This window comes from Leucoraja erinacea, unplaced genomic scaffold (assembly GCF_028641065.1).
Source record: "Leucoraja erinacea ecotype New England unplaced genomic scaffold, Leri_hhj_1 Leri_862S, whole genome shotgun sequence".
Lineage (NCBI taxonomy): Eukaryota > Metazoa > Chordata > Chondrichthyes > Rajiformes > Rajidae > Leucoraja > Leucoraja erinaceus.
The window spans coordinates 12,717-35,242 of record NW_026576798.1 but is presented as its reverse complement, the minus strand read 5'-3'; the positions used below and the strand labels follow the sequence as shown (position 1 = coordinate 35,242).

The 22,526-nt window shown below is 40.6% G+C and overlaps 1 protein-coding gene across 1 annotated transcript in view; it reads left to right on the top strand.

Moving 5' to 3' along the window:
• The window catches only part of LOC129694925 (single-stranded DNA-binding protein 3-like), a 31,621-nt gene extending 9,329 nt beyond the window's left edge, over window positions 1-22,292 (top strand). The window contains exons 3-7 of the mRNA XM_055631679.1: window positions 11,281-11,351; window positions 13,044-13,122; window positions 13,386-13,414; window positions 17,237-17,338; window positions 22,171-22,292. Coding sequence (XP_055487654.1) covers window positions 11,281-11,351; window positions 13,044-13,122; window positions 13,386-13,414; window positions 17,237-17,338; window positions 22,171-22,200 — 311 coding nt within the window. The 3' untranslated portion in view covers window positions 22,201-22,292. The remainder of the gene's footprint in view (window positions 1-11,280; window positions 11,352-13,043; window positions 13,123-13,385; window positions 13,415-17,236; window positions 17,339-22,170) is intronic.
• The last annotated feature ends 234 nt before the right edge of the window (window positions 22,293-22,526 follow it).

The window sequence follows — 22,526 nt, the reverse complement described above, 5'->3', positions numbered from 1 at the left end:
GGCCAGAGCACCTCGTATTTTGCTTGGGCAGTTTACACCCCAGCGGTATGAACATTGACTTCTCCAATTTCAGGTAGTCCCTGCTTTCTCCTTTCCCCTCCCCTTCCCAGCTCTCCCACAGCCCACTGTCTCCGCCTCTCACTTTCTTCTTACCGCCCCACTACCCCACATCAGTCTGAAGAAGGGTCTCGACCCGAAACGTCTGCTATTTCCTTTGCTCCATAAATGCTGCCTCATCCGCTGAGTTTCTCCAGCATTTTTGTCTACCTTCCAATTTCCAGCATCTGCTGTTCCTTATTAAACATGAATCATCAGGCTACCTTTTAAACCCGGTTTTGAGTCTAATGGTTGTAGCTATGCTATTGTGGCGTTTTTATTGTATACGCTTGAAAAAAAAAAAACATGATTCATTATGGTGAAAGAAAAATAAATCACATAAAGGACTATGACAAAATTAAAATTCCATTGAATTAGATAAAAAAATTATAAAAGCATTTCACCAAAATTTATTAAACTAAGGCCACAGGTATTTACTAAATGGCTAAATTATGACAAACAAAAAATCTCAAGTGCAATAGAAATTAAAACTAAATGCATAGGTAGTTAAGTTTGCTACTAAGTACATACCTAAAATGTATTAATAACGTCCTAAAGGGCCTGTCCCACTTCGGCAAGTGCAGGAGACTCTGCACTGGCCACATGATTGCCACATGTTCGCTGGTGGTCTCTGGTGAGTCTCCTTCATGGTCGCGAGGTGTTCCCGCATTCTGGGAATGAGTCGCGGCCTCAGTGTGATCGCCGCAAATTTTTCAACATGTTGAAAAATTTTCTGTGACCAAAAATTGGTCGCCATGGAGATAATCAATAATCCTGTAGTTGTGGGTGCAGTTGTAGTGTGGTCGCCATGTAGTTATAGGTAGTCGAGGTACTCGTAGGTAGTTTTAGTTCATCGCCTTTGCTGACCGGGTATTTTCATTGGCTCGTTGGGAGAAAAAAAACGTCAGCAGTAGTTTTTCAGAACCAAGGAGAACCGACCGTAAATGTTAAACGTCCGCCGAACTTCACAGTTGTGTACCTCTGGCTTATTAAAAGTTTTCTGGCTTATTAAATATTGTCTCCACTCCTTCTCCCCCCCCCCCCCCCCCCCCCCCCCCCCTCTCCCCTCTCCCCCCCCCCCCCCCCTCTCTCCCCCCTCCCCCCCCCCCCCCCCCCCTCTTTTAAAGGACTTACCGTACACTGTGCTAGCCGTCTTAATTACAGCGACAACCTTCCTGTTGTGCGTGTCTGTATCACCATGGCTTTGCACCGTGTGAATTTCAGACAGCTCTTCCCCCACTTACCCAGGCCCCCGCCTTTGTGATGTGTGTGTGTGTGTGTGTGCGTGTTCCACTCTGACAGTCGCCGTTCCAGTTCCCGGTTTTTCAGGCGACAGCCGGCAACTTGACATTCGTCGGCAATCCGCTGAAAAATCACCTAAGTGGGACAACCCATTAGGAACAGAATTGCTTCAGCCAGATTCTCTTTCATTGATGCCCTTAAATCTGATTAAATTATTTTCAATACAGAGAACAGTCTCTCCACGTTGACCTGAGTAGGTGGTTTGGTTGTTACTATCACAGCCGCAAATTTACTATTTCTGGATAAGCAGGGATGACTTCTTGTGCTGCAAGTTCAGATGAGCAATCATATTTCTCTACTTCTTTTAAACCACCAAGAAAATCTTGCTTAAATTCCATTAGTTTAACATTTTGCCTTTGCACATTTTAACGGGAACACTTTGCTCTCAACAGTTCAATTTTATCTAAATATTTTGCAAAGCAGCTAACAAGATCTGATGGTCAAGTAGCAGACCCTCTCATTTCTTCATTGACAATACAATTCCTTCAGCAATTAATCCTCCAGCTTTGGATAGGTGACACATTAAATGTTTCAATTCCTGTAGGAATGTACCAGGATCCTCTGCTTGCAGCTTTTTGGTGACTGCATGAGGGTGAGCAAGCAGAGCTTCTAATTGTGATACCAACATCCATTGACTTTTAGTCAGTAAGACACTGGGATTATCAATGTCTTCTAGAATGAGTTTTAGGTCAAGCAAATGCTTAACCATCATATGTGCTGCCCCAGCGAGTTGCTTGGTCAAAAATAGCTCCCTTCCCTGCACGTCTCCGGAGGATAGCATCAATTTTAGAGGTCCTGGCTGCTGTAGCTACTTACCTCCCCTTGCCTATCAGAGTAGCTGCATGGCGTTCTTTCAATCCTTATTGCTAGTTGCAATGTATGTACAGCACAATGCATATGTTGGATTTGACAGCTGACATGTTGTCCGCAATAATATCATCTAAAGTTTCATCATTCTGTTCTATTTCTGCTGCTGTTCCGGTTTCAGAATCTGCATCCGAGATCTCCCTTTCAGTAGTAACTTTCATCTTAAACTTTATTAATTTTTTCTATTATGCTTGGCATATTTGAAGCATAATCAGTGACGACGCGTAGAATCTGGTCTTATTTAATTTCAAAATCTTTCAAACTTTCTTCCACTAATTTCTGGAGATAAATGCTCACGATGTGCCTTGGTGTCCTGTACTCCCAATGTCTGTGTTACTATTTTATTGTTTTCATCAACAAATCTAGCATTGATGGCAAAATAGTTAACTCTGTGACGAGTGGCGGCATCCATAATTAATGAGCATGAACTGCCCCTTAAGAGTTTTTTGAAGCTTTTCCTTTTCATTCTTGGCTTCTACAAGTATAGAAAACATAGACATTGAAAATAGGTGGAGGAGTAGGCCATTCGGCCCCACGCAATACTCCAGGTGTAGTCTCACCAAGACCCTGTACAACTGCAGTAGAACCTCCTACATCGCATACATCTTATTACATTCTGTTGTACCACTTCATTTTTTGAGCTTTAAAAAAGATAGAAATAAAAGAAGTAAGGAAAGTAAGCAAGAATCGTGAAGGTGCAGGAAAGTGTTGGGAAAAGAGAACCCCTTAGGGAAGGAATTAGAGAAGGAAGCAAAGAAAAGAAATAAGACCCTAGAAAGAAAAGAAAAAAAAAAGAAGAAAGAAAAATCAATCGCTCTATTGTAACACAAAACTCCGCAAAAAAGGATATACCAACCGTGTTTTTATTAAAAATGTATTTTATACCCCCCGTTTCCAGGTCTTGGTAGCCTTTATGTTATAACTTATTATTGCACCTTATGCTTGTAATAGTTCCATAAATGCAGACCACGTCTTTTGGAAGTGATCTGCTTTGCCTGCTAGGAGGAGTCTCATCTCTTCCAAGTGTAATGTTTCGAACATGTTTGAAATCCACATTTTTGTTGTAGGTATTGGAGCATTTTTCCAAAATTTAAGTATAAGCTTTTTTCCGATTATTAGCCCACAATTAAGTAAATTCTTTTGAAACATATTTAATTCTGGGTTACCTTCCGATATTCCAAAAATGATCCATTCTACTTTGGGTAGTAGTTTTGTTTTAAATAATTTTGTGAAGATTTCAAATATTTCGTTCCAGAATTTTTGGATTTTTATACAGAAAACAAAAGAGTGCGCTATGTTAGCTTCTTGTAACTGACATTTATCACAAATGGGTGAGACATTGGGGAAAAGTTTATTTATTTTAGTTTTTGAATAATATAGTCCATGTAATGTTTTATATTGGATTAGAGTATGTCGTACGTTGATCGAGCATTTATGCACATATAATAAGTGTTTATCCCAGCTCCCTTTTGAAATTTTTATAGCTAATTCTTGTTCCCAGTCTCTTCTAATATTATCTGTTGTAGGTATTTCTATATTCAATATAATATTATATAAATATGATATTAGATTTGCTGATTCAGCCTTTATCTTCATGGCTTCATCTAATAAGTCTGGGGGCATATTATAATAGTCCTTTGTATATTTTTTCAGATAATCACGGATTTGAAGATATTTAAAATATTGATTATTTTTCAAGTTATATTTCAGTTGTAATTGTTGAAATGGTAATAATTTCCCTAATTCATACAGGTCTCCGAGCGTTTTGATTCCCGTTCTTTCACATTGTGTAAATGATTTATCTATAATTGAGGGTTTAAACGAAGGGTTATTGGCTATTGGCATTAGCAGAGATAGATTTCTTAATTTTAAGTTCTGTTTTATTTGTTTCCAAGTTCTAATTGTACTATGTATCATTGGATTTTTATTATAATATTTGTTATTCAAATTCGTTGGTGAGAGGAGAGTCGCTCCTGTATTACCAGGAGCGCAGTCCTCTCTCTCCATTATAATCCAGTCCACCTGCTGGGCAGAGTTGTCCAGCAGGTGAATCATATTTTTAATATTTACCGCCCAATTATAGTACATGAAGTTAGGGAGCGCTAGACCACCCATCTCTTTTGGTTTACTGAGGTGTGCTCTTTGTATTCTGTGGGATTTATAATCCCATATAAAGTTTGTGATGTCTGAGTCTAATTTTTTGAAAAAAAATTTTGGAAGATATATTGAAATTGATTGAAATAAATAAAGGATTTGTGGTAAAAAGATCATTTTTATAGCATTGATTCGACCTATTAAAGACATCGGCAGCGTTTTCCAGAATTTAATTAGATTGTTTAATTTCTTAAGTAAGGGGCTATAATTAGCATTCAACATACCGTGATAATTTCTAGTGATTTCAATTCCTAAGTATTTAAATTTTTCTGTAGCTATTTTAAAGGGGAATTTCAAAAGATGTGTTGAGTCTTTCGGTTTTATTGTCATAATTTCACTTTTGTTCCAGTTTATTCTGTATCCTGAGAAAGATCCGAAATCCTCGATTAGGTTTAATATGTTTGGTATACTGATTAAGGGTTTTGTGATATATAGTAATACATCGTCTGCGTATAAGGATATTTTGTTATTTGAATATTTTGTATTATACCCATAGATGTCAGGATGTGTTCTAATTTTATCAGCTAAAGGTTCAATTACCAGAGCGAATAATAGCGGTGATAATGAACACCCTTGCCTATTACCCCTTGTTAATTGGAATTTCGTAGATAATATGTTATTAGTTAATATTCTAGCCGTGGGTTTGTTATATAATAATTTTATCCATGCGATGAAGCTCTCTCCCATTTGAAATTTTTGCAATACTTTAAACATATAATCCCATTCTACTTGATCAAACGCTTTTTCTGCGTCCAATGAAATGATAGATAACTCTTGTTCTTGAGATTTGTGAGAGTGCATTATGTTAAGCAGACGTCTCAGGTTATTAAATTAGTGTCTCTTAGGTATAAATCCCGTCTGATCCTTATTTATTAATTTACTGACATATTGACTTAGTCTTCTAGCTAGTATTTTCGCTAATATTTTTTGATCAGTATTTAACAATGCAATAGCTCTGTATTATCCTGGGTCTTCTATATCTTTATCTTTTTTAAGTATTAGTGTGATCGTTGATTCTGCTAGTGTTTCAGGTAAGGTTTGTTCTTTAAAAGCAAATGTATACATTTTCTGTAGACGTGGGGTCACTGTATCGTAAAAACATTTATAAAATTCATTACTGAATCCGTCTGGTCCTGGTGTTTTTCCATTCTTAAGTGTGTTTATTGTGTCTTCTATTTCCTTAGCTGTAATTTGTGCTCCCAGTTCCTCTTGTTCTTTCAATTCTAATTTTGGGAGGTTACAATCGTTCAAACATTCTAAAGCTTTGTTATTGTTTATTAGCGTTTTCGATGTGTATAAGTTCTTATAATATTGAGCAAATCTTTTATTGATATCCTTAGGTAGTGTTAATAATTCCCCTCTGTCTGATTTAATCTTTAAAATTGCATGATCTTTTTCCCGTTTTTTCAGATTGCGGGCCTAACGTTTATGGGGTTTATCCCCAAATTCAAAACATTCTTGTTTGGTAGTTTGGAATAATCTTATAATCTTCTCTGATAGTAATTTATTTAGCTTAAATTTCAGAATTAAAATTTTATTATGTTTATCCATAGTTGGATCTTTAGCGTTATCTATATCTAATTGTCTGATTTGTGCTTCTAATTGTCTTTGTTCATTTTTATTCTTTTTGTTTTGAAAAGCTTGATACGAGATAATGACTCCTCGAATAAATGCTTTGAAGGATTCCCATAATAAAGTAGGCGAAATATCTGGTGTATCATTTATCTCAAAACATAGATCCATTTGTTTTTTTAGATATATACTCCCTTGTGGGTCTTTCAAAATTTGCGAGTTAAACCTCCAGAACGATTTGTTCGTAGAGATTCCTTCCAGTTTTAAAACAAAAGATAGCGGGCAATGATCTGAAATCGTATTGATGTGGTATTTAGGGTTAAGAGTATAAGGGATTAGTTTTGAATCCACTAGGAAATAGTCTATACGTGAGTATGTTTTATGCACCATTGAATAAAATGAGTATTCCCTTCCAGTCGGGTTCGCGATCCTCCAAACGTCTGCTATATTTGTATTTTTTATATATGTATTTAAGAGTTCACTAGTTTTAGATTTCATATTACCTCTTTGTTTTTGCGTCGATTTATCTAAATACGGATCTAAAGCACAGTTGAAGTCTCCTCCAATTATAACATTTTGATAGTTAGCTTCTGCGATTTTATTCAGAATTTTATTAAAAAATTGAGGATTGTCAAAATTGGGCGCATATATGTTTACCAAGGTGATTGGCGTAGCATAAATCTCTCCTGTGACTATAAGGTATCTCCCTTCCTTATCTGATATAGTATTCTTTGATTTGAATGGGATTCCTTTGCGAATAATAATTGTGGTGCCTCTGGATTTCGATGTGTATGAGGAGTGAAATGTTTGGCCTATCCATTTCGCCCTCAATCTCATCTGGTCTTGATGATTAAGGTGGGTTTCTTGTAGAAAAGAAATGTCCGCGTTATATGATTTCAACTGAGCTAGTATTTTGCCCCTTTTAATTGGTTCATTAATACCTCTTATATTCCAGCTACATAATGTGATTCCTCCCATTTTCTTTTGTTTATCATCTTGCATTTTCTCTGATTTTAGTACCTTTATTTATTATGGTGCATCCGTAGCTCAAGACTCTGGATAGTTGGGGGGCGTTTATATTATTAACTTCCTTGGTATATCCCTTTTGCGATTTTCCTTGAAAAAAAAACAGATAATAGTGACATATTGTGAAAAAAAAAAAAAATTGACAGATAAAATTACAGTGTCTGGAGTGTTCGACACTGTAATGCGTGTACCACACGTCTGTGGGGTCCGACATTTATTCGACTTCCGAAATTGATGATGTACTGTTAGCTCCGCTCTTTTTATTATTCTATCCCTAAGAAGGCGGTGCCGTTTCAAATTCAGCTAAATTTAACCCATTACCTTATCTATATCTGTATATTTATATATATTTCATTAGCCAGTATCCGATCTATGTTCAGCTACTGTGAAATTTATTTATCTAACGCTTTCATCTACTATTTATTTATAGTTAGTTATATCTTTGATAAAAGTAAGCTGTTAGCTGTAAGGGTTAACCAGAAACAGGCTCCTGGAATTATGCCAGGTGCCTCCCTTCTTCACACAAACTACATATCCCTTATCATTTCAATGTTATCTACTTTAATTCTAAAATTAGTCATCTCTATATATGGACTAGTCTGTCTTATAAGCAGATTTTTACATTTTACCCATTATATAGTTCAGGTTAGTTTCCATTTATATTTTTATATTAGTATTTGTCAGTTATTGTTGATTCTCTATATTTTGTAAAAGTGTTTAAAAATCTTGATTCGCCATTCGACCTTGGGGTGTTTTCCACATTCGGCTCTGATGTTCATCTTTGGTTAGCTCATCAGTCTTTCCTTCGTTCTGAACAAAGGATGTCCTTGAGTTAAATTCCAGAGCGTCCAAAGGCGATAAGATGTCTAGACAAACGCACGTGGAAAAGGTTCAATTTTAAACTTTTAGAGAGTGTTGTTTCTTCCCTTGTCTTCGGGTGTTCTCTGTGAGATAATACAAGGCAAGAAAATGTCCATATCCTCCCGCTGGTGTGGTTAATCTTCTGTTTCTGCCTTTGCGACAATCTCTTCGGCATATTTATAAGATGCATCCGAGTTAGTGAAGGTTTTCTCTTTTCCCTTGTAAGTAATGCGCATTCTGGCCGGATAAAAAACGCCACATCTAACATCTTTGACTCCATAGAGAATCTGTCTTGTCTGTTCAAATTTTCTTCTCTTTTGAACAATCTCAAAGGGATAATCCCGCAGGAGTTTGATAGTGTCTTGTCCGAAGGTCATCTTCACTCCATATTTGATTTTTTTCATCAGGTCCTCAAGTGCTGAAATGTCCCGAAGTTTGACAATGATCTGTCGTGGGTGGGCTGGATCTGCTTGTGCTCTTGGCTTAAATCTCGGTATTCGATGTGCCACTTCAATTTCCGGTTCCACAGGTAGATTGAGTACCTGTTTAATTAGGTTGGCAGTGAACCCACGAGCGTTGTCCCCTTCTGCCCCTTCTGTTACTCCCAGTATTCGTAGATTTTGGCGTCGTGAGCGAGCTTCAAGATCAAGGCATTTATCTGAAACTTTCGCCAGTTGACTCTTGAGGCTGTCCACTTCTAGCTTCATTCCCTGCATATCTTCAGCCATTTGTTCAACCGCTGTTTCCATGTCTTTTATTTCGGTTCCATGTGAAGAAACAATTACATTCACAGCCTCAAACTTCTTCTCAGTTTCTTCTTCGCCTTTCTTAATTCTCACCACTAGCTCTTGATGCACATCCTCAATTCGTTTTTGTATAATACCAATGCAGTCAATTATTTTTTGATTACCAGCATTAATGTTTGCCATATTTTCCATTGATTTAACATTCATATTTTCCATACTTTCCAACATTTTTGAGTTTCCAGCCTCAATATCCTTTCTCAAATCTCTTACCGAGCTCTTTATGTCCTCCATTTCATTTTTCTCCTTAGTAGCCATCTCAGTCATGGATCTTGTAGCCATTCCAGAATCCACTTCAGAGGTCTGTTCTTCAGTTTTCTGTATTTTCAGCAGTTTTGTGATGTTTCTCTGAGGGCTCTGAGCTGGAGACGTTTTTTTTCATTTAAACTGCTTTTCCCTCCGTTTTAAATTGCAGCGCTTACTGATGACGTCATCAGCGCGACATCCCGGGGCTCCGGTGAGTTTTTGAATCGGTCCCGACTTCCAAACACAATTTTAGCGCGAAAAATCGCGTTTCCACAGGAGCGGAGCTAAAAGTTGCGACTGCTCGCGTAGCATGGCACAACCTGAAGTCCTGCATGCCTACTTTTAATGACTGGTGTACCATGACACCCAGGTCTCGTTGCATCTCCCCCTTTCCTAATCGGCCACCATTCAGATAATAATCTACTTTCCTGTTTTTGCCACCAAAGTGGATAACCTCACATTTATCCACATTATACTGCATCTGCCATGCATTTGCCCACTCACCCAGCCTATCCAAGTCACCTTGCAGCCTCCTAGCATCCTCCACCCAGCTAACACTGCCCCCCAGCTTCGTGTCATCCGAAAACCTGGAGATGTTGCATTCAATTCCCTCGTCCAAATCATTAATATATATCGTAAATAGCTGGGGTCCCAGCACTGAGCCTTGCGGTACCCCACTAGTCACTGCCTGTCATTGTGAAAAGGACCCGTTTACTCCTACTCTTTGCTTCCTGTCTGCCAGCCAGTTCTCTATCCACATCAAAACTGAACCCCCAATACCGTGTGCTTTAAGTTTGTACACTAATCTCTTATGTGGAACCTTGTCGAAAGCCTTCTGAAAGTCCAGATATAACACATCCACTGGTTCTCCCTTATCCACTCTACTAGTTACATCCTCGAAAAAAAATTCTATAAGATTTGTCAGCCATGATTTACCTTTCATAAATCCATGCTGACTTTGTCCAATGATTTCACCACTTTCCAAATGTGCTGCTATCCCATCTTTAATAGCAGTTTCCCCACTACTGACGTTAGACTAACTGGTCTGTAATTCCCTGTTTTCTCTCTCCCACCCTTTTTAAAAAGTGGGGTTACATTAGCTACCTTCCAATCCTCAGGAACTACTCCAGAATCTAAAGAGTTTTGAAAAATTATCACTAATGCATCCACTATTTCTGGGGCTACTTCCTTAAGTACTCTGGGATGCAGCCTATCTGGCCCTGGGGATTTATCGACCTTTAATCCATTCAATTTACCTCACACCACTTCCAGGCTAACCTGGATTTCACTCAGTTCCTCAATCTCATTTGACCCCTGGTCCCCTGCTATTTCAGGCAGATTATTTATGTCTTCCTTAGTGAAGACAGAACCAAAGTAGTTATTCAATTGGTCTGCCATGTCCTTGTTCCCCATGATCAATTCACCTGTTTCTGACTGCAAGGGACCTGTATTTGTTTTAACTAAGTATATGTTTTCTGATACTCTCCCTTGCCAGAGAAACTCCTAGTTTCTTAGCCATTTCCTCATTTCTCTCGGGTGCAAATAAAGTGTGCGGTATGTTTAAAAAGTGGGATATTTTTTCAATTTACGTAGTCTCTGAAATTTATGTTGAGGTCAAAGTCGGGACTCTTTTTACCGACTCCGACTCCAGCAACACCAAATTTGCACCGACTCGACGACTCCGACTCCACAGTCCTGGGATGGTCAGCACATGGAACCTGCTGCCATGTGGGATAACTGAGATGAACAACATCACTGCATTTATAGGAAAGCTGGATTAACATGAGGAAAACCTAAATTAAAAAAACTGCAGATGCTGAAAATCTGAAACGTAAAATGCTGGAAACATTCTGTGGATCGGACAGTATCTGAAAAGATAAACAATTGATATAGTGTTGGAGGCCCTTCGTTAGAAATGGGAATGATTTGGAGAAGAAAAAAATAGGTTTAGGTTCTTCAAACTTGTGTGGGGCTTCGTTATAGCGATGCAGGCAGCCACAGATGGGTCAGAGTGGAATAGAGAATTAAAGTGGCACCAGTCACCCCCATTGTCTGATGCAGCTGTCCTGCAAAGTGGTCACCCAATCTGTTAATGTCGGCGAGATCACGTGGAGAAGGCTGTGAAAATGTTGGTGTGGAGCAACAACGTGGTCTTGTTGAGTAGAGTGGCCTCATTTTGCTGGAGCAAAGTAACAAAAACTTGGAAAAACACCAAATAACTCATGATAAAGAAACTCTTGATTTTAAAGACTTTGAAAAAGATAAATAAAATAGTTGCCTGTTCAAGTATCACATCTTTGTTCTAATTGAATGGAAGCTGAATTAAACTTGTTTTTCTCATCTTCAAATACAGATTCCACAAATTCCAGTGACAACATGTACACAATGATTAATCCCGTTCCACCTGGAGGAAGCCGGTCAAATGTAAGTTTATCATGAGAGGAAAAGCACATGCAAACTTTCTCCTTGCTTTCACAGAATTGATACAAATACTGTCAAAATGAATGAAACAGGACATTCTTAACATATGGTAGTCTATAAGTGCTCGGTATTTCGACTGCGCATGCCCAGGTCAAAGGTCACTATGCATAATAATATTTAAAAAAATTTATGTGCGCCTTTCAAAAGTCTCAAGGACACCTCACAAAAATTTAGCAGGTAGAGGAAAAACATGTAAGGGGAATGAAATAAATAGTAGAGACATGACTAGTACACAAAGTAAAGACAGAAACAGCCCAGGGAAGCAGTGGACCTTAATTTCTTCAGTTTTTTCCAGCTTTGATTCTTCAAGGTAAGAAAATACAGCTTTCAAACTATGAAATAGTTGTATTTGTTGTTCCTTTGTTAAAAGCTAAGATTATTTTGTCGTTTTTATTGCTTTATTATGCTTTGGTGAGTTTGTGCTAGTCCGTGGTCGATGTTGGGCCTGGGTCTGTTGAGTTGCTGCTGGGCCGTCCACGTCCCGTCCCGGGGCCCGGCCGTAGTTGAACTGGGGTTGGCTAAAGAATTTCATTGGCTTTCACCCCAGCTCAACTCCCGCCGGGCCTACTGACAGCCCCGGACCGATGACACCAGCAGCCCCAGGCCCACAGCCAGCGCGGAGAAGAAGTGCCAACTCCAGCCAAGTCCTGCTCCCTGACGGGCCAGGGCCCGCCAGCAGCCAACCTCCCCAGTACCAGCAAAAGCCGAGCACCAGCCATTCATACAAAGTGCTGCAGCACCCTCCCCATGAAAGCCCGGCCAGACCCCTCCACCCACGTCCGGACACCCGGGAGGGGACGGGGACGGCCCAGCAGCAACTCAACGAACACGGGCCCGACACCGACCACGTACGAGCACGATCTCGCTCACTCACCAAAGCATAATCAAGCAATAAAAATGACAAAATAATCTTAGCTTTTAACAAAGGAACAATAAATACAGCTATTTCACAGTTTGAAAGCAGTATTTTCTTACCAAGAAGAATCAAAGGTAGAAAAAACAGAAGCAATGAAGGTTCACTGCTCCACTGCTTTCCAGGGGTGTTTATGCATAGTGACCTTTGACCTGGGCATGTGCAGTTGGAATACCGAACTCGCTTATTAGGATCCATGCATACAAAAACAAGATGATTGCTGTGGATATAGATCCTATGTCACAAATGGCTATTGGACCTTCAGGTTTGTGTTTGTTCACCCAGAGTTTTGTTGTATTCCTGGATGGTCACCATAAGTATTACCATATTTTGCTGAACTGTATAAGCCACAGTGGGCGGCACAGTGGCGCAACGGTAAAGTTGCTGCCCTGCAGCGCTTGCAGCGCCGGAGACCCGGGTTCTATCCCGACTACAGTTGGCTGTCTGTAATGAGTTTGTACATTCTCCCCATGCCCTGTGTGGGTATTCTCCGAGATATTTGGTTTCCTCCCACGCTCCAAAGACATACAGGTATGTAGGTTGATTGGCTTGGTATAAGTGTAAATTGTCCCTCGTGTCTGTAGCATAGTGTCAGTGTTCGAGGATCGCTGGTCGTTGCAGACTCGGTGTGCTGAAGTTTTTCCACGTGTTTCCACGCTGTATCTCTAAACTAAACATAGAATTTGTTGACCTCTTTACAATTTGCTTTGTTTTTCTTCCAGTTCCCACTGGGGCCTGGCTCTGAAGGTCCCATGGGTGGAATGGGCGGAATTGAGCCACTTCATATGAATGGATCATTAGGTAAGTCACCTTCCTACCAGGAGCAATCATAAATGGGCACTGAAGCCTTTTATGCAACACGGAAATAAATAAATCAACAGGGCTTCTGAATCCTTGTTGGAATGGAGGCATTGGAATAAATAAGCCATACACAGTTGGGTTTTTATGCGCGGATGAGTGAAAAATGAAACCGTTGTCAAAGAATAGAACTTTTCAGTATTTTTCTACCATGGTTATGTCGCGTCAGAAATGTTAATGAAAATATTTGCTTTTACTCTCCCTAGGATCAGGCGATATGGACGGGATCCCTAAGGTATGAGTTTAACTTTGATACAAAGTTTAACAATTAATATAAACATTCAACAGAGATTATGTGATTCTTCGATCACGATCCAAAAGGGAGTGGAATGGAGTGGTCCATAATGTTGCCAGTTCTATACTGAACACGATTCCATTTTATGGAAATATCTACATCTCGAAGTATAAACCACGGCTAATTCCCTATTGCTACATTTTCATTTTATAGATCATGAGTACCTTTAGAGGACATGTACCAACCATCCCAACATACATTTGCTATTCAGATCTAGCCACACATTTTTCTTTGTAATAGTCGTCTGATATTGTGTGTAAATAAATTAAAATCCTAGAAGGATTGATTTGATAGACATTTTCCCCTGAAGGCACAGTGAACTGGTGACAGTATTTTATCCATGTGCTGTCTTGAGAGGTCTACATAATTTATGTGAAGGAAAGAGATCTGGAATGGCTGAGGGAAAAGCAGTGATCAGATGAGAGAGATTTAAAAGGCGTGACAAAAAAAAGAGGAAAGAATAACAATTGCAGTTATTAGAAATAGAAAATAAAAGTTAGAGTCATTGTCATACAGCATGGAAACAGGTCCTTCAGTCCAGTTTGCCCATGCTGATCAAGGTGCCCCCTCTGCATCAGTCCCACCTGCCCAGGTCTGGCCCATATCCCTCTAAACCTTTCCTATCCATATGTCTTTTAAATGTTGTTATAGTTTCTGCCTCAACTACCTCCTCTGGCAACTCATCCACTGTGTGAAAAATTTGCCCTTCAGATCCCTATTAAATGTTTTCCCTCTTACCTTAACATACGTTCTCTGGTTCTTGATACTCCTACTCAGGGTGAAAGACTCTGTGCATCTATCCTAACTATCTCTCTCATGATCTTGTACACCACTATAAGATGTCTCCTCCTCCTATGCTCCAAGGAATCCAGTCCTAACCTGCCCAACCTCTCCCGATACTTCAGGCCTTCAAGTTCTGGCACCATCCTAATAAATAAATCTGTGCATTCTTTTTTCAGCTGAACAACATAATTCCTATAGTAGGAAGACCAAAATCAAACACAATACTCCAACTGTGGCCTCACCAGTGCCTTGTGCAGCTGTAACATAATATCCCAACTTCTATACTCAAAACCCTGACTGATGAAGGCCGAAAGCCTGCATGACCACCTTATCTACCTGTGACACAACTTTCAAGGAACCATGTACCTGCTCTCCTAGATCCCTCTGTTCTACCACACATCAGAATCCTGATTTACTGTGAAGGTCCTGCTCCGATTAGACTTCCCAAAATGCAATACCTCACATTTACCTGCATTAAACTCCATTAACCATTCGTCTGCCCACTTGCCCAGCCGACCAAGATCCTGATGTAACCATTGACCACCATCTTCGCTATCTCCAATACCACTCACTTTTGTGTCATCTGCCAACTTACTAATAATGTCTTGTAGGTTCTCATCCAAATCACTGGCTCTGGTGAGACCACATCTGGAGTATTGTGTACAGTTTTGGTCTCCGAATTTGAGGAATGACATCCTTGTAATGGAGGCAGTGCAGCGTAGGTTCACGAGAATGATCACTGGGATGGCGGGACTGTCATATGAGGAAAGATTGAAAAGACTAGGCTTGTATTCACTGGAGTTTAGAAGGATGAGGGGAGGGGGATCTTATAGAAACATATACAATTATAAAAGGACTGGACAAGCTAGATGCAGGAAAAATGTTCCCAATGTTGGGCAAGGCCAGAACCAGGGGTCATAGTCTTAGAATAAAGGGGAGGTCATTTAAGACTGAGGTGAGAAAAAACGTTTTCACACAGAGAGTTGTGAATTTATGGAATTCCCTGCCACAGAGGGCAGTGGGGGCCAAGTCACTGGATGGATTTAAGAGAGAGTTAGATAGAGCTTTAGGGGCTAGTGGAGTCAAAGGATATGGGGAGAAGGTAGGCACCGGTTATTGACAGGAGACGATCAGCCATGATCACAATGAATAATGGGCCGAATGGCCTCCTCCTGCACCTATTTTCTATGTCTATGTCTAATAGTTGCCATAAAGTTCTAGAGAATGTGAAAATAATTGCATATAATAGTCAATTGGAAAGAAATTTGGAGAATCTGATTTACTGGTGAATGTTAGAACAAATGGTGGACAACATGGCTGCAGAGCTCCCAAGTATTCCTAGAAAAGCACTGGTGTGTTAGCCCATGTCATCTGAATCTATTGTAAGGCTCAGAGAAATGTGTAATTCCCAGAATTCTTCTGACGGCAACATTCGTGCATTGTAGAAAGTTGTGGTAATTCCTCAAACTTACATTGGAATCACTTTTGGAAGCAAATCACTGATTCTTTAAAATTCCGCTTCTGTTATTTCAATTCTACACAGGATTATTTAAATTCTTGCATTATGCCGGGTCTCCTGTGGTTAACTCCCTAGGACTTTCTTCTGTCTATATATCTTCCTTTGAACAGCTTACCTGGACCAAAGTTCCTCTGGTCCTTGCCTTACACCCCACTACCCTCTGCCTCCAACACATAATTTTCCAACATTTCTGCCACCTTCAACATGGTCCCATTGCCAGTCAGATTTTCCCATCCCCACCTTTTCTGCTTTATGTGGAGCCTGCTCCCTCAAACTCCTTGGTTCACTCATCCATTCCCACCCAAACCACCCCTCCCCAGGTAGTTTCCCATGCAACTGCAGGAGATGCAACACCTGTCCCTATACCGCCTCCCTCACAGCCATCCAGGGACCACAGCTGCACTTCCAGGTGAGACAGAGGTTCACACGCACCTCCTACAACCTTGTCTATTGCCTTGTCTATTGTATTTGGCGTCCTTTACATCAGTGAAACCAAGCATGCTAGGTCTGTCGAGGCCTGCTGGATCTCCCGGTTGCTAACCATTTAAACTCCCCTTTCCATTCCCATACCAACCTTTCTGCCCTGGGCCTCCTCCACTGCCGGAGTGAGGCCACACGCAAACTGGAGGAGAAGCATCTCATTCCGCTTGGGTAACATACAACCCAATGGTGTGAACATTGAATTCTCCAATTTTATGTAACTTAACGAAGAACATCCCTTTCCTCTTCTACCTAGTAACTTCCTCTGACCACATTCTTCTCTTTTCGCATCTCAACCCTTTGTCATCTACCCATCTCTATCCTTTGTCCACCCATCAGCCAATCTACTCCTGCCCCCCACCCCCCTGACATGTATCCACCTATCACTTGTCCTGCCCCTACCTTTCGCCCAGCTTGCTTCCCTCGACTACAATGAAACTGAAGAAGGGTGATGAGCCGAGGCATCACCTATCCATGTTCTCTAGAGATACTGCCCCACTGAATTACTCCAGCACTGTCTTTTTTTTAAACCAGCATATGTAGTTTCTCATAACAGTGTATCACCTTTCTGTTGTTCTAATCCTACCTACCTATATGTACAGATGATGTCCAAGTAATTAAAGTATATCCACTTTCTAACATCAGAAGAGATTGGTATTTTGGACTTTGGTTTAGCAGTGGATATAATACCAGCTCCTGGGGTCCTAACTGGTGGATTATAAACAACTGATGTGATCAATGGCAGATTCTTAAATGTATCAATGTACACATGATGAAATTAAAACCTGGTCTTCAGGGACTATTGAAGGCAAAATGAGCAATAAACCTTATCAAGACAAACATTTGGAATTAACTCAATGTGATCATCTCTGAGAATTAAAATTGCCACTTAGCAGCTCTGTGATGTGGTGTTCGCTTGCTTTGACTCTCTTTGGGAGAGAAACTCCATGTTTTAATGAATGAAATTATGTACCTTCCAGAATTCTCCCAACAACATGAGCAGCATTACCAATCCTCCAGGCACTCCAAGGGATGATGGTGAATTAGGAGGCAATTTTCTTCACTCCTTCCAAAATGATAACGTGAGTATGTGAGCATACTAGATACAGTGCCCTCCATAATGTTTGGGACAAAGACCCATCATTTATTTATTTGCCGCTGTGCTCCACAATTTGAGATGTAGTAGAAAAAAAATCACGCATTTAAAGTGCACATTGTCAGATTTTAATAAAGGCCATTTTTATACATTTTGGTTTCACCATGTAGAAATTACAGCTGTGTTTATACATGGTCCCCTCATTTCAGAGCACCATAATGTTTGGGACACATGGCTTCACAGGTGTTTGTAATTGCTCAGGTGTGTTTAATTGCCTCCTTAATGCAGGTACAAGAGAGCTCTCAGCACCTAGTCTTTCCTCCAGTCTTTCCATCACCTTTGGAAACTTTTATTGCTGTTTATCAACATGAGGACCAAAGTTGTGCCAATGAAAGTCAAAGAAGTCATTATGAGACTGAGAAACAGGAATAAAACTGTTAGAGACATCAGCCAAACCTTAAGCTTACCAAAATCAACTGTTTGGAACATCATTAAGAAGAAAGACAGCACTGTTGAGCTTACTAATCACAAAGGGACTGGCAGGCCAAGGAAGACCTCCACAGCTGATGACAAAATAATTCTCTCTATAATAAAGAAAAAAAAACCCAAAACACCTGTCCGACAGATCAGAAACACTCTTCAGGAGTCAGGTGTGGATTTGTCAATAACCACTGTCCGCAGAAGACTTCATGAACAGAAATACAGAGGCTACACTGCAAGATGCAAACCACTGGTTAGCTGTAAAAATAGGATGGCCAGGCTGCAGTTTGCCAAGAAGTACTTAAAAGAGCAACTACAGTTCTGGAAAAAGACGAGACGAAGATGAACTTAAATCAGAGTGATGGCAAGTGCAAAGTATTGAGGAGAGAAGGAACTGTCAAAGATTCAAAGCATACCACCTCATGTGTGGAACACGGTGGCGGGGATGTATGGCCTGGGCATGTATGGCTGCTGAAGGTTCTGGCTCACTTATTACCATTGATGATACAACTGCTGATGGGAGTAGCACAATGAAATCTGAAGTGTATAGACACATCCTATCTGCTCAAGTTCAAACTCATTGGCCAGCGGTTCATTCTACAGCAAGACAATTATCCCAAACATACGGCTAACGTTTTTCAAAGCTAAAAAAATAGTCAATTCTTGAGTGGCCAAGCCAATCACCCAATCTGAATCCAATTAAGCATGCCTTGTATATGCTGAAGAGAAAACTGAAGGGAACTAGCCTCCAAAACAAGCATTAGCTAAAGATGGCTACAATACAGGCCTGGCAGAGCATCACCAGAGAAGACACCTAGCAACTGGTGATGTCCATGAATCGCAGACTTCAAGCAGTCATTGCATACAAAGGATATGCAACAAAATACTGAGGTCAGTCTGAAGAAGGGTTTCGGCCCGAAACGGTGCCTATTTCCTTCGCTTCATAGATGCTGCTGCACCCTCTGAGTTTCTCCAGCACTTTTGCCTATCTTCGATTTTCCATCATCTGCAGTTCCTTCTTAAACAAAATACTAAACATGCCTACTTTCATTTACATGACATTGCTGTGCCCCAAACATTATGGTGCCCTGAAATGGGGGGGGGGGGGGGGGGGGGGTGCTTGATTGGTATAAAAAAATGGGCTTTATTAAAATCTGACAATGTGCACTTTAACCGCAAGTCTTTGTTTTCTATTACTAATCTCAAATTGAGGCAAATAAATAAATGATGGGTCTTTGTCCGAAATATTGTGGAGGGCACTGTACACGTACATTCTAACACAAATAACTATGATAGATTTTGCTTGATAATTATTTATTATTATTTATTTCATTTCATCTTAGAGCTACTATCACTCAGGCTTCTATTTCTAGTGTGGTTATTGAGATATTTTCTTTAAAATGCAATTAATTTTCAGGTTAAAAAGCAGAGCAGGTACATGATAGCAGCTTTTTCGGCTTTGCACTTGTGCGTCATACACATTCAGCAGATCCTGTAGCACAAAGGCAATATTTTTGTGCATGAGCCTGCTGTCTGACAACACTCTCCAAGTAATCTTTTATCCCCCAACTGTCATAATTTTATTTTCAAAATTTTGATAATTTGCTATTAAATGAAATTATAACTTTTTTCAGAAAAAAATTGCTAGTAAAGTTTATTTCCTTTCTTAATTTCACCAGCAAATTTTCATTTTTTTTTAGGAGGGGAAATCAACTATGATTTATAGTAACTCTTCAATGCATGCCATGTTAACTTGTATACAACTGATCCATGTAAAAAGTCACTTAATACTGTGTGATTTTGATAAGGCAAATCAGGTTGGGAATTTGTTAGTTATCGGTAGAAATTAGTAAACTGCAAAAAATAGCAAATAAGAGTTTAGAACTTGATTAAGATATTTGTTTTGCAAATTAGTGATCTGGATTAGGTTACAAACTAGACTAAGTGGGACCCAATGGGTCCCATGTTCACACGGGAGGGCTGGTCCCTCGACGCAATATTCCACTTCTCCACCAATTCCAATATTCCAATATTGCCAGTGGCCAGCTTTCTGGAGTGCTGGTATGGGTTCTTGGGGTGGCAGCTCAGTCCTTCAAGCCTGATCTGCTGGCAGCTCACTCACGGCTGGTGGGCTGGCAGTTGACTCATGACTATTCCTTGAAATTCCATTTCAAGCAGGGTGCAAGTCCACCAAATTCAAATCCATGTTCCTACCATTTCAAGCAGGGTGCAAGGCCACCAAATTCAAGTGCAGTTTCTTACCACTATGAGCAGGGTGCAAGGCCACCAAATTCAAGTGCAGTTTCCAACCACTTCAAGCAGGATGCAAGGCCACCAAATTCAAATGCAGCTTCATACCATTTCATGCAGGGTGAAACCGCCATAAAACCACACAAAACACCAAACCCACAGTTCAGTAGACATTCAGTGTGTTCAGTTGACTCACAGCTCAGATAGAGTCATGACCTCTCCTCCCCCATCATGCAGAGACTGAGCCACACCCACACTTCCGGGTGTTATAACCCCTCCCCCTCCCACCAGAAAAGGTGTGGCTTTCAGGGCGTGATTGACAGGAGAGAGATTCTCAACATTTTTTAAACACTAATAACACTTTTATTTTTCATTGATGGGAAGAATTCTCTGCACCTGCTCAGCGGAGGGGGGGGGGGGGGGGGGGGGGGGGGACTGAGTAAGATGACCAAAAATCACAGCCGTAAGTGGTAACGTTTTATCTAAAATCAATATACATGTCAAACAGGAAGAAAGTGCATTTGCAGTAGTGCCTTTTAACTTCAAGACAAAGCACCCAAGCCACCATTTGCAGTAAGTAGTGCCTTTCAACTTCAAGCCAAAGCACCCAAGCCACCATTTGCAGTAAGTAGTGCAACTTCAAGCTAAAGCACCCAAACCACCATTTGCAGTAAGTGGTGCCTTTCAACCTCAAGCCAAAGCACCCAAGCCACCATGTGCAGTAAGTAGTGCCTTTCAACTTCATGTAAAACACCCAAGCCACCATTTGAGGCACACCACTTCCTGGTATTATAGTCCCTCCCCCTCCCTCCAGCAGGTGAAGCAGAGAGAATGGTGATTTTTTTAAACTTCAAGCCAAAGCTCCCAAGCCACCATTTGCAATAAGTAGTGCCTTTCAACTTTAAACCAAAGCTCCCAAGCCACCATTTGCAGTAAATAGTGCATTTCAACTTCAAGCCAAAGCACCCAAGCCACTATTTGCAGTAACTAGTGCCTTTCAACTTCATGCCACCCAAGCCACCATTTTCAGTAAGTAGTGCCTTTCAACCTCAAGCCAAAGCTCCCAACCCACCATTTGCAGTAAGTAAGTACCTTTCAACTTCAAGCCAAAGCACCCAAGCCACCATTTGCAGTAAGTGGTCCCTTTCAACTTCAAGCCAAAGCACCCAAGCCACCATGTGCAGTAAGTAGTGCCTTTCAACTTCAAGCCAAAGCACCCAAGCCACCATTTGCAGTAAGTAGTGCCTTTTAATTTCAAGCAAAGCACCCAAGCCACCATTTGCAGTAAGGCAGTAAGGAGTGCCTTTCAACTTCAAGCCAAAGCACCCAAACAACCATTCGCAGGCAGTGCCTTTTTACTTCAAACAAACCATATTTTCATTTTCAAACCACATTAAGGGTACTCACAGTTGTGTAGACATTTGTTCAGTGTTATTCAGAGCTCAGAGAGGCGTGACCCTTGGCTTCATCCATCTTGCAGAGAGTGAGTGAGGCACACCACTTCCTGATTTTATAGTCCCTCTCCCTCCAGCAGGTGCAGCAGAGAGAATGGTGATTTAAAAAAAAACATTAATATCTCTCTGATTTGTCAACAATGGGGAAAAACCCTCCGCACCCGTAAGGCTAAGGGGGGCTTGGAGCGAGGTGGCCAAAAATGACGGCCGTAGGTGGCGGCTTTCTGTCGGAAATCGCAGCACAGTGGGCCAAAAGCGGTCACGATCAGAGATTTAGTAATATACAGATATATTAAGCCAGTTGATTAGTTCAAACCATTGAGCAGAAGTTTGGTCATGAGAGTGGGGTAAATTGGAGGGAAAGAAGGAAAGAGAGTGGAAGGGAGCTAATGAAAGGTGGCAGGTGTTCTGTGTGTTCATTTGTAGGGATCCATAACTCAGTTGTGTGTTTTCTCAATGATAACAAAACAAAATGTAATGATTTACTCCCTCCACACTAGTGGAGATTGAATTGCAGTGTTATATTGGGGTCAATTTCAGCAAACTATATTTGTAAGTTTGCCATGTTTAGCTGAACCTAGATGCTGCGAGATGTATGGTTCCAACCCGTGTAATCCTTGTCACTTTCTTTCAGTATTCCCCCAGCATGACGATGAGCGTGTGATTTTTCTCCTTCCCCCTTCTCCAGGATCAGAATGATGAGACAGCTGCCCTTTGGAAGATTAAAGAACGTATGCAAGAAGCAGTTCAACGTGTGTTGACGAGAGGAACTGGGGGCAAAACCCCAATTTTGAGTTTCACACAAGAAAAAAGCTGAACTTCTTTAATTCCATAAACATGAAGGACAACAAAAAAGAATCAAGACATAAAACCCTTCTCCTGGAAGGACTGTACGTTACACATCGCATCTTTTTGAAGCAAAGACAAAAATGTAAACGCCTCTAGCACCCGAACAGACCTCTTCCGCTTCATCCTCTGAACCCATGTATC